Below are 18,831 nucleotides of genomic sequence, written 5' to 3'. Positions count from 1 at the left end.
GTTGAAAATTTATTTCCTAGCATCTGTTACAGTTAGGGGTAACTAATAAATTATACACAAAAGTCAGGAGATGGGGCTTTCTCAAATGCTATTTTTTTATTTATCCCCTTTTTCTTAATTCTGGCCTGGAACATGGTACTGTGGCTAAAGGTAAAGCAAAAAAAAAAAAAAAAAGGAAGCAGCCATCGTGAACCATGAAGCACCACTGAGGATGGAAATGATAGAAGAAATTAAGTCTTTGATATTAATGGAGCCACCATATCAGCTTTTTAATGCCTACCATTAGACTAATATTTTTATGAAAGAAAAAAATAAACTTTTATCTTATTTAAGCCACTGTTATTGTTTTTGGTAGTAGTAACCAAATACAGTTAATCACTGATTCTTCATTCATCCTTTGTTAAATGTATTGCCCATATCTTAATCTTCTCCTGGTATGTGGCTTTTAATACTTTTACAGTTCTCACATTCAGGTCTTTAATCAACCTAGAATTGTTTTTTGTATATGGTATATAGCAGGAACATTATTTTAACTGTTCTATTTAGATAATGAATTGTTGCAGCATCATTTACTGACTAATTCAGTACTTCTAAGCAGGGGCATTTTTCATTATTTTGGGTGTGACTATTGTACAGAAATGTCCCACGTGCAGCAAGATGTTTAGTATTCACAATCCCCTCCTATTAAACACCTACTCACCCCCTAGCCACTGTGGTCACTAAAAATGCACACATTCTTTCCCAACTTCTGCCACAGAAGGTGGTATCATTTCCAGGAGAATCATTACATTCTTTCCCTGCTGACCTGCTATGCTCCCACTGTTACAGATTAAGTTTCAGAATATGAAAGGGTCTGTTTCCTGGGCTCTCTAAACTGTTTTATTCTAAAAATCATGCTAATTGTAATGGGTCTTAATTAAACTCTAGCTTTATAATCATAATATGTGGTAGGACACTCTTACTGCATTGTTAAGATTGTCTTGGCCAATCCTTTTCATGTATGTTAGAATCTGATTGTTAAATTGCACAGGTCAATTTGGGGAAGACTGCCATCTTTATGATATTTGTATTCATGGGTTTGATATAGAAATATTTCCATTTATTATCTATTTCTTTAATAACTTTTAATAAATTTTTGTAATTTTACCCATAAAGGTAATATACATTTGTTGAAGGTTTATTCCTAGGTAGCAGGCATGGTATAATATTAAAAATTATATTTTTAATCTCTTTGTTGCTCTTATATAGGTGTATATAGTATACCTGTTTTTTTTAAGGGAACTGAGTTCTAGGATAATGTTGGCTTCTGTATGACTTTCTAGGTTAGAAGCGATGAGTGTTGGTTTCTGGTTAGGCCCCTATTCGTGGCTTGCTGTATCCTCACATGGCCTTATTCTTGGTCATGCACACAGGTAGATCTGGTGTCTCTTCGTCTTATAAGAATACTAGTCCTATCACAGTCCCACAATCCCACAGTCCCACAAGGCTCCACCTTATGATCTCATTTAACAATTTCCTCCATAAAGGCTCTATTTCCAAATACAATCACATTGCAGGCTGGGGCTTCAACATATGGATTTGGGGAGGATACACTTTGATACATAACACAATTCACCAGGAAGCCATAACAATTCTAAATAAGTACACATTTAATAGAGTTTCCAAATGTATGATGAAAAACTGATAAAACTAAAGAGAGGAATAGGTGAATCCGCAATTATTCTTAGAGATTTTAGTAATTAATAGAACAATTAAAAATCAGTAAAAATATAAAGATCTGATGCTACCCCTGACAAATGCAGAGTACATAGTTTTAAGTGCTTGTGTAATGTTCACAAGGACAGACTGTGTGCTGGGCCATAAAATGTCTTGATAGTTTTCAAAGGATTAAATCTTATGGAGTATGTTTTCTGACTACAAAAGAATTAAATTACAAATCAGTAACAATAAGACATAGAATAATTCTGCAAATAATTGAAAATTAAACAACTTTCTAAATATTAAATTACAAGGGAAATTAGAGGGTATTTTAAATTACATGACAACAAAAACACAAAATATCAAAATTTGTGGATGTGTTTAAAGTAGCTTTTATGAGGAAGATTATGCCTTCAAATACTGATTTTAGAACAAAAGAAAGCTTTGAAATAAATAAACTAAGTTTCTCCCTTAAGATGCTAGAAAGAGTAAATTAAACCCAAAGTAATATGCAAGGAATAATTAAGTGCAAAAATCAATGAACTAAAAATTACATACATATAAAAGAAAATGTATATATACATACATATATATTTCTTATATAAAAGAAAATGAACAAATTCAAGAGTTGATTCTTTGAAAAGATTAATAAGCCCCCAGGTAATGCTGGTCAGGAAAAGGCAAGAAAACCTAAATTACATACCAGGAATGAAAGAATAGACAATACTACAAATCATACAGACATTAAAAGAATATTAACAGCCGCCCTGGCTGGTGTGGCTCAGTGAACTGAGCGCCAGCCTGCAAATCAGAGGGTCACTGATCCCATTCCCAGTCAGGGCACATGCCTGGGTTGCATGGCAGGACCCTAGTTGGAGGTGCACAAGAGGCAACCACAGACTGATGTTTCTCTTCCTCTCTCTTCCTCCCTTCCCTTCTCTCTAAAAATAAATACATAAAATCTTTTTAAAAATTAATAAAATAATATGAACAATCTTATGCCAATAAATTCTTTAACTTAAATGAAACACATTCCAAAAAAATCTGAATAGTTGTTAAACTCTTAAAGATACGTAATCAACAATTCTCATATAGAAAGGTCTAGGCCCAGGTGGTTTCACCACTGAATTCTGTTATATACTTGTGGAAGAAATAACAATCACATAAAATTTTTCCAATAAATAGGAACATTTTCAATTTACTTTATGAGGCCAACATAATATTGATTCCAAAACCTGACAAAGACAATACAAAAAATTATGAGATGGGACTTCTAGTATGGCAGAGTGAGCAGCTTGACAAATCCTCTTCCCAAAAAGCAACAATAAAACTGGATAAAATGGTCAAAAGCAACCATTTCAAGACTCTGAAACTGGCTAAAGGGACACAACAAAAAGAGCAGTAGTGTAACACAAGGAAGGTGAGCCCAGGATTCTCGACTGCTCATTAGGATAAGCCGAAAAAAACACAAGGAGGACTGGACAGAGCAGACATAGCCTTTATTACTATATTTTACCATGTATAATGTGCACTCACATTTTTGTGTGCATTATACATGGGATCATTACACCCATTATAGGCATGGTATGTAATCATTATACCTATGTATAATGTGCATCCTTATTTTTCCCTCAAATATTTGGACAAAAAAAGTGTGCATTATACACAGCAAAATAACAGTACTCACATCACAGGGAGCACCAATGGCAGCAGACTGCCTCCCTGAGTCTGAGACTTATTTTCAGGGGTCCCAGACAAAGGGGGCATGAGTCTTGTGTGTGACTCTAAACTACATTACCTCAGTGTGTACATGCAGAGGGAAAAGGTCAAGAAGCAGTCACACAGAACAAGAAGCCACTCCCAAAAGGAGATAGGAAGAAATTACAATCCGTTTCCAAAGCGATCCACGTTCCTTTTAGGCTGGGGCCCTCTGGCAAGCTTTCTCTTATGGGGTTTGGAAGTGCCATGTCCCGCAGACCTCACAAGTAATTATACATGGAAATCAATAGAACTTTGAGTGAGGAACAGTGAGAGTCTACTTAACTACTAAGGTACAAGCTGTGAAAACTAGCAGCTTCAACACCAGAGAGGGCTCAGTAGATTTGGAGTGGAACTTGGATGATGCCTATACCCAACAGCATTGTCAACAACAGTAGCAAACTCAGTAGCACATGCACAAGGAGAAACAGTGGCTCAGGTAGTCTGGGGCTTCGGTACTGGTTGGGGCAAAAAATGGATTGACAGACAATTGAGAAACTTATTAAGGAGATCTGGGAAATTAAACAGCCATAGAAGGCCCTGATAAGCTCGCCACATATCCATGCAGGAGAGATCACAGAGGGCCCAAGCTATACATCCCTGGCTGACCATGAGTCAAGCATGCTAATGCAGAGGAGACATGAGGGCTTAGAAATAAAAAGCCAGGGCAAAAGGGACTCAAGATGGCAGCAGGAAGGTGGAAGCAAACTCACCTCCTCCCTTGACCAAACTGGAAGTACAACTAAATTACAGAACAATCACCCTGAATAACCAACTGAAGACTAGCTGAAGAGAATTCTTTGCTTCTCAGGCCAGTGAGCCACACCAGCCAGGGCTGAAGAGAATTCTTATAACCAAGAGTTTATAGAAGACTGGTAGGAAGGGCAGAGACGTGAAAAGTGCTGACCCTGCTCCCACGGTGGTGGCTGAGGTTCCAGAGGGATATCTCAGCTGTGGGGGGTTCCACATGAGAAGTGTGGGATCTAAATCCCAAGCCAGACTCCTCAGCCCAGAGCACCTGAGCTGGGAAGAGGCATCCACTTAGCATCTGGCTGTGAAAATCAGTGGGGTTTCTGTCCATCATGGAGAGACTGGAGTTTGCTAGAAACACAGCACCCTCTTAAAGGACCAACACACAAAATTTCATTTGCAGCCAGTCACCCTGGGCTCCAGTGAAGGGTGGGCGGAGTGGACTAGAGTTGTATAGAGTCTGGGGTTTGTGGCTCTCGGGAAAATGCTGAGGGATAGCTGCCAGGATCCCAGAGCTGAGTCATTCTCCCATACTTCAGATGCCATCTTTCTTGGGTGGAGTACTCCCTTCTGTGTAGGACCAGGTTGGGAAAAGCAATAGCTGCAACCTCTGTATTCCCTCTTGCCCCACCCTGTGGAGCTCTCGCCCTGCTGAGGAGTCAGCTGCCTTGGCTGAGGAGTAGAGGTCTGGGCAGACTCGGGAGGTATCAGTGACAGAGTTGTGTGGCTTGGGGCAGGGGTCATTCCCCTTCTTTCCCGTGAACCTGACTGGTGCTTCCCACTCACAGGAGAGCCACTACCCCACCCTCTGGGCTTATGGTGGAGACTCACCCATTGGGCTCTAGCTGCCCCACCTGCCTGACTCTTAGTGGCTCTGCTCTTCTGAGGTCAGGACAAAATTCAGGCAAGGCTAAATTGCGTGGCTCACAGAAGGGGGCCACACCCCCCACCTTCCCTGAAGCCTGACTGGCACCTCCCCCTCAAGGGAGATACACTAAACCAATCCTTCTGACCCTCGGCTGCCCAGGCTGCTGAGCTCCAAATCCTCCTGGCAGAATTTAGGACAGTTGTGTGGATCTAACATGGGGGCCATTTTTCCCCTCACATGCCTGACTGGTGCAGAGCCCTCCCTTCACCTGGCCAATTCTTGGTCTGTTGGGCCTGATAAACACTGATGATTCCCTAAGATCCAGCCCCAACAGAAAGGTGTGTAAGCACCCAGCAGGTTGCAGCTAGATGTGGTATACCGTGAAACATTTGCTGAGTGGCCTCAGACCCAGCCCTGGCACTGAGTTTGAACCTGTTTCAGTCTGGTGCACACAACTAGTCCCTACCAGGTGACTCACTGAGAAACTACCTCATGCAACATGAGTACCACCAGAGACTATTTCAGTGACTAAGCCTAACAGACAAACTGCAGGTAGAGGCAGATGGAAGCAAATCTGAGTATCTTTGGATTTTTGCTGACTTCACCCTGGGCCCAGTGCTGGTAAAAGCTGGCCTTGGTGCTCAGCTTGGTCCTTTCTGCATGCACCCAGAGGTGGTTACAGACTGGATTGCTGTGCACCAAATAGTTTGCCCAAGGCCAGTTACAGGCAGCATCTAACATTGGACTACACCAAAGTCCCTCCCAAGAAGCCAAGAACCAACACACACAGTGGCCAGCTTCAAACATCAGGGAAGAATCCAAAAAGCTTCACAAGCAGCATATCCAAAGGGAGAGCTCTGCAGGCACCAGACCTTGCTGAGGTGAATTCTGCTTTGTGTGGTCAGCACTTGCACAGCAGTTTGCATGCTGTCATAGGGGTTGAGCCTCACAGTCAGCCTGAGGGTCAGTCCCACACATGACCAGGCCAACAACAATCATGACTCAATTACAATAGGGGGGCCCACATAACCCACACAAGGGACATTCCTGGAGCACCCAGCTCAGGTAATCAAGGAAACTGCACCACTGGACCCCACAGAACACCTAATACAGAAGGCCATCCTACTAAGACTGGAGGCTATAGCAGATCTACCTAATACATAGAAATGAACTCAAAGAGGCAGCCAGAATAGAGAGTCAAAGAAACATGCCCCAAATGAAAGGGCAGGAGAAATCTCCAGAAGAAGAGCTAAATGGAAGCAAGCACTTTACAAGACATAGAGTTCAAAGAAATGTTATAAGGATGTTCAACAGCATAAAAAAGGACATAAAAACCATGAAAAAGAACCAGACAGAAATGAAAAATACAATATCCGAAGTGAAAAATACACTGGAAGGAATAAACAGATTTCCTGAAGCAAAGGATCAAATCGGCAACTTAGAGACAAGGTAGAAAAGAACAGCAAAGAGAAAAAAACTTTATAAATTAGGATAGTTTAAGGGACTTTTAGAACAACATGAAGTATATTAACATCCACATAATAGGGTACCTTAAGGAGCGGAGGAGAGAGAGAGAGAGAGAGAGAGAGAGAGAGAGAGAGAGAGAGGGAGGGAGGGAGAGAAGAGCTCAAGAACCTATTTGAAGAAATGACCAAAAACTTCCCAAAACTGGCAAAGAAAAATGACATACAAATCCAGGAAGTGCAGAGTCCCAAACAAGATGAATCCAAAGAGGCCCACACCAAGACACATCATAATTAAAATAGCAAAAGTTACAGAAAAAGAGAGAATCTTAAAGACAGCAAGAGGAAGACAGTTACCTACAAAGGAGCTCCCATAAGGCTGTCAACTGATTTCTCAACAGAAACATTTCAGGCCAGAAGGGATTGGCTTGAAGTAATCAAAATGATGAAAGCAAGGACCTATAGCCAAGGCTATAATTTAAAACTGAAGGAAGAATAAGGAGCTCTCCAGACAAGAAAAGGCTAAAGGATTTGCTACCACAAAACCAGTATTATAAGAAATAATAAAGGACAAGGAAGGAGGCAAAGGAGAAGAAAGAAGAGACAGAGGACCATAGTTAAAAGAATAAAATGACAATAAATAAGTACCAGTCAATGATAACCTTAATGTAATTGACTTAAGCGCTCCAATCAAAAGACATAGGGTAGCTGAGTAGATAAGAAAACAAGACCCATATATACGCTGTCCACAGGAGACCGACTGTGGGACAAAAGATACACACAGTCTAAAAGCAAAGGGATGGAAAAAGATATTTCATGAATGGAAAATTTTTTAAAAAGCTGGGGTAATAATACTTGTATCTGACAAACTAGACTTTAAAACAAAGGCTATCATAAGAGACAAAGAAGGACACTATATAATGATAAAGAGAATAATTCAACAAGAGAATATAACCCTTCTAACCATATGCACCCAACATAGGAGCACCTAAATAAGTAAAGCAAATCTTGGTGGATATAAAGGGAGAGACTGACAGTAATACAGTCATAGTAGGGGATTTTAGCACCCCATTGACATCAATAGATAGATCTTCCAAACAGAAAATCAACAAGGAAACAGCAGCCATAAATGACATACTAGATCAGATGGATTTAATTGATATCTTTAAAGCATTTCATCCCAAAGCAACAGAATATACATGCTGTTCAAGTACATATGGATAATTTTCTAGGGTAGACCACATGTTAGGACACAAATCAAGTCTCAAATTTAAGAAAGTTGAAATCATATCAAGCATCTTCTCTGACCATAATGGTATAAAACTAGAAATCAATCACAAGAAAGAAAACTGAAAAACACACAAAGACTTGGAGACTAAATAACATGTTACTAAACAATGAATTGGTAATGATGCAACCAAGGAAGAAATGAACAGATATCTTGAGCGAAATGAAATTGAAAACCAAACAACCCAAAGTCTATGGGACACAGTGAGAGCACTCCTAAGAGGGGAATTCATAGCATTACAGGCCTCCCTCAAGAAACAAGGAAAACCTTAAATAATCTAACTTTGCACATAAAGGAACTAGGAAAAAACAACAAACAAAACCCAAAGTGAGTAGAAGAAGGAAGTAACGTTCAGAGGAGAAATAAAAGAAATAGAGTCAAAAGAAATAATACAAAAAAATCAATGAACACAAGAGCTGTTTTTTTTTTGTAAAGATAAACAATATTAACAAACCTTTAATGAGACTCATCAAGAAAAAATATAGAAAACCAAATAAATAAAATCAGAAATAAAAGAGAAGTAACAACTGACTGACAGAAATACAAGAGGTTGTAAGAAAAACATGAACAATTATATGCAAAACATTGAAGAATCTGGACAAAATGGATAAGTTCCTAGAAACACACAATTTTGTAAAGTAGGGAAAAATCAGAGAATCTGGACAGACTGATTATAACTACCAAAACAGAAAGAGTAATAAAAAAACCTCCTCAAAATCAAAAGTCCTGGACCAGATGACTTCACAGGTGAGTTTTACCAAACATTCATAGAACTAAAATCTATCCTCAAACTATTCTGAAAAATTCAAGAGGAGGAAAGACTTCCCAAACTCATTTTACAAAGCTAGCATTATCCCAATTCCAAAACCACATAGAGATACTACAAAGAAAGAAAATTATAGGCCACTATCCCTGATGAACATAGATGCTAAAATCTTCAATGAAATATTAGCAAACCAGATCCAGGAATACATTAAAAAGATCATACACCATGATCAAATAGGCAATAGTCCAGGGATGGTAGGTTGGTATAATATCTGTAAGTCAATAAATATGATACACCACATAAACAAAATGAAGGTTAAAAACCACATGATCATATCAATAAATGCAGAAAAAGCATTTGATAAAATCAAGCATTCATTTATTATAAAAACTCTCAACAAAGCAGGAATAGAGGGAACATACCTCAATGTAATAAAGGCCATATATGACAAACCCACAGCTAACATCATACTCAATGGGCAAAAACTAGAAGTGTTTCCCTTAATATCAGCAACAAGATAGGTATGTTTGCTTTCACCCTTTTATTCAACATAGAACTAGAGTCCTAACCACAGCAATCAGACAAGAAGAAGAAATAAAAGGCATCCAAATTAGAAAGGAAAAAGTAAAAGAGTCATCATTTGGAGATGATGTGATACTGCATGTAGAGAACCCTAAAGATTCTATCAAAAACCTACTAGAACCGATTAATGAATTCAGCAAAGTAGCAGAATACAAAATCAATATCCAGAAATCAGTTGCATTTTTACTCACCAATATTGAACTATTAGCAAGGGAAACTAATAAAACAATCTCATTTACAACTGAATCAAAAAACAATAGACCTAGGAATAAACCTAACCAAGGATGTAAAAGACCTGTACTTGGAAAATTGTAAGACTGAAGAAAGAAACTGAAAAAGATACAAATAAGTGGAAGCACATACTGTGGTCTAGGATAGAAAGAATTAGTATCAAGGCCCTGGCTGGTGTAGATCAGTGATTGAGCATGGGCTGTGAACTAAAGGGTTGCTGGTTGGATTCCCAGTCAGAGTACATGCCTGGGTTGCGGGCCAGGTCCCCAGAAGGGGCCACATGAGAGGCAACCACACATTGATGTTTCTCTCCCTCTCTCCCACCCTTCCCCCTCTCTAAAAATAAATGAATAAATAATTTTTCTAAAAAATTTAAAAAGAAAGAATTAGTATCATCAAAATGTCCATACTACCAAGCAATTTATAGATTGCAATCCCTATCAAGATGCCAATGGTGTGTTTCACAGAACTAGAAAAAAATATTGCAAAAAGTTATGTGGAATCAAAGGAGACCTCCAATAGTGACAGCAATCTTAAGAAAGAAGAATAAAGTTGGAGGACTGATGCTACCTGATATCAAACTATATTACAAGGCCATCATAATCAAAACACATGGAACTGGCATAAAAACACACATATAGATCAATGAACAGAACAAAGAGTGCAGAGAAAAACATCTTTATGGCCCATTAATAATTGACAAAGGAGGCAAGAATATACAATGGGGTAAAGATAGTCTATTCAATAAATGGTATGAAAATTGAATAATATGTGCAAAAAATAAAGTTAGACCACCTTTTATACAAGAATAAACTAAAAATAGATTAAATACTTAAATGTAAGACTCAAAACCATAAAAAATACTAGAAGAAAATATAGGCAGTAAAATCTCAGACATTTCTTGTAGTGATATTTTTTCTGATATATCACTTCAGGCAAGGGAAAGAAAAGCTAAACAAATAGGACTACTTCAAACTAAAAAGTTCTTACACAGTAAAGAAAATCATCAACAAAATAAAAGACAACCCCCTGGATAGTAGAACATATTCACTAATGATACATCTGATAAGGGGCTAATATCAAAATTTGTAAAGAACTTACAAAACTCAACACCAAAAAAACCTACACTCCAGTTTTTAAAAAATGATCAAAAGATCTGAATAGACACTTCTCCAATGAGGACATATAGATGGCAAATAGACATATGGAAAGATGCTCAGCTTTACTAATCACCAGAGAAATGCAATTCTAAACCACAATGAGATATCACCTCACACCTGTCAGAATGGCTGTCATCAATAAGTCAACAAACAAATGTTGGCAAGGATGTGGAGAAAAAGGAAACTTCTTGTACTGTTCTTAGGAATGCAGATTGGTGCAGCCACTGTGGAAAGCAGTATGGAATTTCCTCAAATAATTAAAAATGGAACTGCCTTATAATCCAGTGTTTCCACTTCTGGGAATATATGAGAAGAAACCAGAAACACTAATTCAGAAGAATATATGCATCCCTATCTTCATTGCAGTGTTATTTACAATAGGCCAGATTTGGAAGCAACCCAAGGGTCCATCAGTAGATGAATGGATAAAAAAAGCTGTGGTACATTTACACAATGGAATACTACTCAACTATATATATATATATATAAAAGAAGGAAATCTTACCCTTTGCAACAGCATGGATGGACCTGGGAAGTATTATGATAAGAGAAATAAGCCAGTTAGAGAAAGATAAGTACCTTATGATTTCACTCACATGTGGAATCTAATGTACAAAATAAACTAACAAACAAAATAGGAACAGACTCATAGATAGAGAATTGACTGACAGCTGCAGAAGGCATGGGGATGTAGGTCTGGGTGAAAAAGGTGAATGAATTAAGAAAAAAAAACCCTCATAGACACAACACTGTGGTGATTTCTAGAGGGAAAGGTGGATTGGGGAAGGTAAAAGAGGGGGGATAAATGGTGATGGAAGGAGACTTAACTTGGTATGGTGAACACACAATGCAATATAGATGATATTTTATAGAATCGTACACCTGAAACCTATATAATTTTATTAACCAATGTCACACTGATAAATTATTAAAAAATAAAATAATTTTTTTAGAAAGCCAAGGCAGCCATAAAACTCCTTGAATTTGACCTCAAACAAAATATACTTTAGCACAAAATACTACTAGAAACAAAAAGTCATTTCATAATGATAAAAACACCTATTCATCAGGAAAATAAAGCAATTATAAATGTATATACATCTAATAACCAAGCCTTAAAGTACATGAAGTAAAACTTGACAGAATTGAAAGCATTAACAGAAAATGCCACAATTATAGCTGGAGAATTCAATACCCTGCCTTCAAAATGACTAGACTGAAAATCAGCAAGGACACTGAGGACTTGAACGACACTATCAACCAACTTGACCTGACATTTCACCAGACGACGACAAGAATATATACTCTTCAAACACACATAAATCAAATTTGGTAAATCTAAAAGGACTGAAATTATACAAGGCATATTCGCCAAGCATAGTAGAATTAAGTTAGAAATTAACAACAGATAGAAATTTGGATATCTTCAATATAGGCATACCTTGGAGATACTGCAAATTCAGTTTCAAAACACCACAATAAAGTGAGTCTCATGAATTTTGGGGTTTTCCAGTATGTATTAGAGTTATGCTTATGCTATACATTGGTCTATTAAGTGTGCAATAGTATTATGCCTAAATATTTATATACCTTTGTTTTAAAATACTTTATTGCTAAAAATAAACCCCTATTATCTGAGCCTGTAGGAAAAATGGCACTGATACACTTGCTCAACAAACGGTTGCCACAACCTTCAATTTGTAAAAAAACAAAAACAAAACAGTAGCTGTGAAACGCAACAAAGCAAAGCACAATAAAATGAAGTATACCTGTATTTGGAAACTAAATGATACTCTTTTAAATTATTGATGGTCTGAAGAAGGAATCTATAAGGAAAACAGAAAATATTTTGCATGCTGGATTATAGTTGATAATAGTTACTAAGAGAGTAGATCTTAAAAGTTCTCATGACAAGGAAAAGAAATTGTAACTGTGTGGTAATGGATGTTACCTAGACTTATGATTATTTTGCAATATATACAAATATTGAATCATTATGTTGTTCACTTAAAACTAATATATGTATTTCAATTATACCTCAATTTAAAAAAGGAAAAATGCCTACAGAAAAAAGTCTCAAATCAACAGCAAAAGTTTCCACCTTTAGAAACTCAAAAAGAAGAGCAAACTAAATCTAAAGCAAGCAGAGGAAGAAAATAATACAGATTAGAGTAGAAATTAATGAAACAGAAACAATAAAGTCAAAAGTTGACTCTTTGAAATAAAGTCAAAAAAATTTACAAATCTTTAGTTAGTTTGACCTAGAAATAAAAGACACAAATGAACAAAATTAGAAATGAAAGCATCCCTGGCTGGTGTGGCTCAGTGGATTGAGTGCCTGCCTGTGAACCAAAGGGTCACTGGTTCAATTCCCAGTCAGGGCACAAGTCTGGATTGTGGGCCAGGTCCCCAGTGGGGGTATGTGGAAGGCAACTGCACATTGATAATTCACTCCATCTCTTTCTCCCTCCCTTCCCCTCTCTCTAAAAATAAATAAGTAAATAAATAAATAATCTCACAGAAAAGAAATGAGAGCAAATTAGAAATAACTATTGACCCTACAGAAAGCAAAAGGACCAAGAGAATATAGATATAATCAGCAACTCTGTGCCAAGAACTTGGTAAATCTAAGTAGTTATTAAATAACAATAACATCTAATGTTTTAAAAACTACACTAATACAATTCACAATAAAAGTAATATGAAGATGCTTAGAAAAAAGTTAAAGCATATCGAGTCATTATTTTTTTTTGTTTTACACAGATTGTTGTTCATGGTCAAAGTGATGAAAAATGTCTCATGCCCATATGCCCCTTTCTGTTCCTGTTGATACTCTAATCTTATAAACTGGAGGTGGGAAGGGTTAGACTTGAAAGATGGACAAGGTCTAGATCAGTGGCTTCCAAACTTTTAAAATTGTCACACTAGTTGATATTGTGACCAGTGTGTGTACATAAAACAGAAGACAGAGTTCCACAAAGTAATAACCTTTATGAGTGATCACTATGATACCTTACATTCTGTTCTGCTTTATTCTATTTCCTTTTTTATATCACTTCAGAACATTTTGAATTGATTTCATGATCCATAGGGTCTGAAGATGTGAATAACACTGGTGAGAGTGTTCCTGAGAAGTCCTGAGTGTTCACCTCTCCTGTTTTCACAATTGTTATGATACTAAGTCTAAAATTAGGTCAAAGTAAAAAGGTGAATGAATGAGAAAAGATATGATAGGGAATGGTTAATTAGTATAAGGATCTTTGAGATCTTCTCAGTTAAGAATATTTTGTTAGGTAACTGTTCACTGTTGTTACTAGCATCTTCCTTTCTGTCACCCAAAACAGAAGGCTGCATTCATTTTCACAACCACCTCTTATTGAATTAGTCATCCAGTTCTGTGGATTCTTTCCTCACAATGTGTCTCATATCTTTGTTCTTCTTATTTTTCTTTTTAAAATGGAGATATAATTGACATGTAACATTGTATAATTTTAGGTATACAACATAATTATTTGATATATGTGTATATTACAAAAATGATCAAGGTTCTTGATTTGTTTCAGTGCAGGACTGAAATACTGAAAAACTTTAGCCTTTGCTAGAAAAATAGGGGAGTATGAATGCTAAAATTTTAAGTGTAACTACTAAAAGAATATAAACATAATGAATAACCTCCAAATTGATAGGGGGAATAAGGAAAACTCAGTGTAACAGAAGAAACAGAGGAAAAAAACACACAAAAAAGGAAGTTAAATGGAAGACAAAAATAAATGGGAGAAATAAGCCCAAATATTGCACATTATAATAATTACAAGTGGATAAAGACTCTGATATTAGATTTTAAAAATCCAGTTTCATGCTCTTTAAAGAAACATGGTGAAAATGGAAAGACTCCCGAATGTTGAAAATGCAGGAATGGGAAAAGTTATAACAGGCAAATATTTCAGTAGATTTAATAGTAAAGAATAACAAAGTTCACTGAGACTAGGGAAATCTCATCTCATGCCTCAGGAGCTTTCAAACAATAATTTTAAAAAACATATTTGTGTTGTATTCATAGTTAACCTAGGAAGTCCTTTTTTTTATTACATAGGAGCAGACTTTCATTCTTAGAGTGAAAATACATATTCTTTCATCTTATACTTTTAAAAGAAGGAACAACTTTTCTTACACTGTCATATAATAACGTGCATGAATCCAGATGGAGTAGAGAGTAAGCAGAGAGTCAGAGAGCATGATGATGTGACCACATTCACATGTTACAGCCACCCCTTTGGCTGCTGCTGAAGGATAGGTCACACAGGGCAAGGACATCACCTAAATTGCCAAGTGAAAAATGCAGACTACAAAGTAATATGCACATTGGACTGTCTACCTTAAGCTCTAAATAATTGCTGGAATATCATCAAACACCTATACTGAAATCATTAGCAATCATTATCTTGAGTGGTAGAATTATTGGTAATTTTCTTCATTATACTTTTCTGGATTTTTCAAAATGATTATAATGCAGCATTTTTACGATGTTACTTTAAAAAAGTTACTTTAAAAAAGTAGAATTTTCCATAAGCTTTCTTTAAGTAAAAATAGGGAGGACAGCTGAATATTCTAAGATCTGAAAACACTAACTTCTGTGGAAATTCAACAGTATTTCAAATGGACTGAATATTGAAAACAAAACAAAATCTGATTTCTTTCAACCTTTAATATTTTTAAGAGACTGAAGTTCATCTAAATACTTTGGGGTAATATTTTCTTCTAGGAACTTGATCAAAATGCCACTGAGAAAGTCCAGGCAATGTTCACAGCCATTGATGAGCTCCTGTATGAGCAGAAGCTGAGTGCACACACCAAGAGTCTACAGGAGGAGTGCCAACAGTGGACATGCAGTTTTCCTCACCTCAGGTATTCATGGCCAGTACAAAGATGTGAAAAGCAGATTTCCAAAGAAACTCGAATTTGGAATCTTTCTGGGCATGGCTTTGAGAGTGAATAAGGTCATGCAGTGTGAAGCTGCAATGGAAAGAAAACTCCAGTTGCTGGCAGTTTCTCGGAGTTTTCATAACCATGAATATGTCACCCTGAACCAGTGAGACAGTTTCTGTGCTTAGCTGGGATCTGTGTATCATGGCTGTGCAAAAGCCCTTCTTTTGAACAACACAGTCAGAAAATGTGCTTGTTGACACTCTTATCGACAGGGAAATTTTTACATATAGTTGAAAGTACACATAAGCTGTTAGAAATATTTCCTTAGAAACCATATTAGTGCACTTAATACATATACTTAAAATTTATAAAGCTTCCTGTTCTTAGGAATACAATTCATGGTTTTCACTATTTTGGCTTGGCTTTCACTCATTTTGACAGGTTTAAAGAAGATTATTTTAGAGGATGGAGGGAAAATTACAAGTGTTTGCTCAGTTTCTTTGGATTTTTTGGGGGGGAGGGGCTATAATAGCTTTAATTTTTTCCATGTCTATCCTATGGAAGAGACATACATCTGTAATAAGGTTCTGTATTCACATTTTCTAAGAATCATTCTTAATCAGTTATCAGACTAAATATATACTGGACTTCTATGTAGAGCTATCAAATTTGTTCTAAAAATACCCACATTTTGTGTTTATGACAGGTAAGGGTGGTTAATTGTTTTTTATGTTCACTTTGAAGGATTTTGGGTAAGCAGATAATCACTCCAAGTGAAGGTTATGGACTGTATCCCAGATCCCCTTCTGCTATTTCAGTTTCACATGAGGCAACACTGTCTCAGGAAAGAGATTCTACTATGTAAGTATTCTAATATCTAAGTATTTATGTATCTGAATGCCCAAGTTCTACTAGTTATATTGAGGAATTAAAATACTTCTTCCTACTTTTTTATTTAATAAAGGACAGCAAATTCTGTAAGACTGACCATAGTCTTTGTGCATATAAGAATTGTTATATAATTTTTTCCCAAAAGTGAGACATTCCCTAGGGTTTAAGGATATTTTTGGGGTGTGTGTGTGTGTGTGTGTGTGTGTGTGTGTGTGTGTGTAATCTATACCTATATTCATCTATCTACAGATACAGGAAGTTCTCTCTTGGACTAAATGGGTAGATAGTCTGGTTTAAAGAAATTTAGGAGTCTGAGAAATAGACCTTAAAATTTTTTTGAAAAAGTGATTTTTGCTTAAACATGTAATACTAGCCCTGGCTGGTGTGGCTCAGTGGATTGAGCACCAGCCTGCAAACCAAAGGGTTGCTGGTTCGATTCCCAGGCAGAGCACATGCCTGGGTTGTGGGACAGGTTCCCTGGCGCGGGGTGCATGAGAGGCAACCACACACTGATGTTTCTCTCCATCTCTTTCTCCCTCCCTTCATCTCTGTATAAAAATAAATAAATAAATAAATAAAATAAAAAGTGCCATGTAATATTATTTACAACTTAATCTCTTCATAGAAGTTAAACTGCTGTTAGTTTTTTAGCTTAACGGGTAATTAGTGTATTAGTTAAAATGGCTAATTCTTTGGAGCAACTCATACTGTTTAAACAGCAGCAAAATATACCCAAATAGGATTATTTCAAAACCTATGCTTACCCTTAAACCTACCATAGTTTAATTCATTTAAATATCATAAAGTATCATAGTTTTAATTCATTTCTTAGTATTCCTATACTTTTCCCTAAGACTGTAGTTTCATTCACTATTTGATACCATCTAAGAATTGTCATAATACTTACTTTTGCTAGCTGTTTTGCTGTAGTAATTTCATCAGTCCACCAACCGAAACATACTGTCTTAGGCCAGTTAGGGTTATGGGATCTGGGTTATCAACTAACTGACTTTTGATCAGATATAGGAATTGTCTGCCTTTCTCAAAGTGATATAAACTTAAGTTTCTGGTCACAAGGCTGAGCTTGCTTTTTAAAGTTTCCCTTTATATAATTTTCAAATTTTTACAACTAATGTGTCCCACAGAGATGAAGTATTCATTAATTCTTACTGACAAAAACTGCCTAACTCATGTGCTGTCATTAAAATACATTTTTCTGATCTGTTAGTATAAACTTTATGTATGTACCTCATTCTGATTTTACAGCTATAAATAATAGCTTCATCCAGAGATTTCATCTCGAAGGGAACAGAGCCAAGTCTAAGCAGTGCGCTCCCCCAAGGGGCCCGATCCTCCGTCTGCAGCGCACTGCAGACCTCCTTCCTCCCCTCTCAGCCTGCGGACCCCACCGCTGGCTGAGCCTTCTTGTTTTCAGTTTCACTTTTCTTTTCTGGACTACTTGACTTACAGTTTTCAATAATTACTTTTATTTACTATTGTACAGATGAAACAAATGCCTATCTGTACACAGATATATACTTAGATGAAACAAATTGTCCAGCTTATATTAGCATGCCACTACATAAGGAAAGCAGTAACAAATTAAACAGAATTCATGCTATTTACTTTCATAACTACTACTTTGTCCATGTGTGATATTTCCTCTCAAGTACCATATGAACTCATAGCATTTCAAAATATTTATGTTTTAATTAACCATTATGATTGATGTTTCTGTTGTTACAGCTAGGCCATGTCAAGCTAGTTCCTTTGTTGTTGTCTTCACTATATCCTTGCTTTCTAGTTACAGTAGGATGTTCCAGGCCCATCCTAATTTTTTCTTCCTTTACACCATGCTAGCCAAGGAAGTTTTCCCTGACGTTTTCTTTATGGCCCAAGACTTCTCACAGAGTTCCAGATATTACATTCACATTCCGGGTAGCAGAAAGAGGGAAAGGCAAAGGGCAAAAGGGCAACCCTGACAGCCAAACAAGTTCCCCTTAAACAGCCTTTCCAAAATCCCACGTAACAATTCTGCTCATATCTTATTGGCCACATCTGGCTGCAAGGTAGTGGGAAATGTAGCCTTTGAGGTGGGTGTCGCTCTCCTGAAATAAACTGACATGATCTACTAGGAGAGAATGGATGTTGGGGTATCTAGCATTTTCTGCCACATATATATATATATAATTTTTGAAATTACTGTATATATTATGTAATCTTTTTATACAATCCTTACCATTTTATTCTGGGCTCTTTCTGTTTTCTCCTACAGCATTAATTTAATGACTGTATAGTGTTCCATTGAATTAATATACCATTATTTAAACAATCAATACCTAAACCTGTATTTTGAAACTGTTGGACTAACTTTAATCCTCAGCAATTGATGTCTCTGTCTTTCTATCATCAATTCTGTGATGATAATTTTTATAGCTTAACCTGGTAAG

At 36.7% G+C, this 18,831-nt stretch overlaps 1 protein-coding gene across 5 annotated transcripts in view; it reads left to right on the top strand.

Annotated features, from left to right (window-relative positions):
- The window catches only part of FAM149B1 (family with sequence similarity 149 member B1), a 59,559-nt gene that overhangs the window by 14,362 nt on the left and 26,366 nt on the right, over positions 1-18,831 (top strand). For all 5 annotated transcript variants that reach the window (XM_045841843.1, XM_045841844.1, XM_045841845.1 and 2 more), the window contains 2 exons: positions 15,327-15,469; positions 16,235-16,351. In XM_045841843.1, the coding sequence (XP_045697799.1) occupies positions 15,327-15,469; positions 16,235-16,351 (260 nt within the window). The remainder of the gene's footprint in view (positions 1-15,326; positions 15,470-16,234; positions 16,352-18,831) is intronic.

The sequence above is a fragment of the Phyllostomus hastatus genome, unplaced genomic scaffold (assembly GCF_019186645.2).
Source record: "Phyllostomus hastatus isolate PE091 unplaced genomic scaffold, TTU_PhHast_1.1 phas_contig_38, whole genome shotgun sequence".
Taxonomy (NCBI): Eukaryota; Metazoa; Chordata; class Mammalia; order Chiroptera; family Phyllostomidae; genus Phyllostomus; species Phyllostomus hastatus.
Note: the sequence above shows the minus strand (reverse complement) of the source record. Positions and strands in the feature narration are given on the sequence as shown.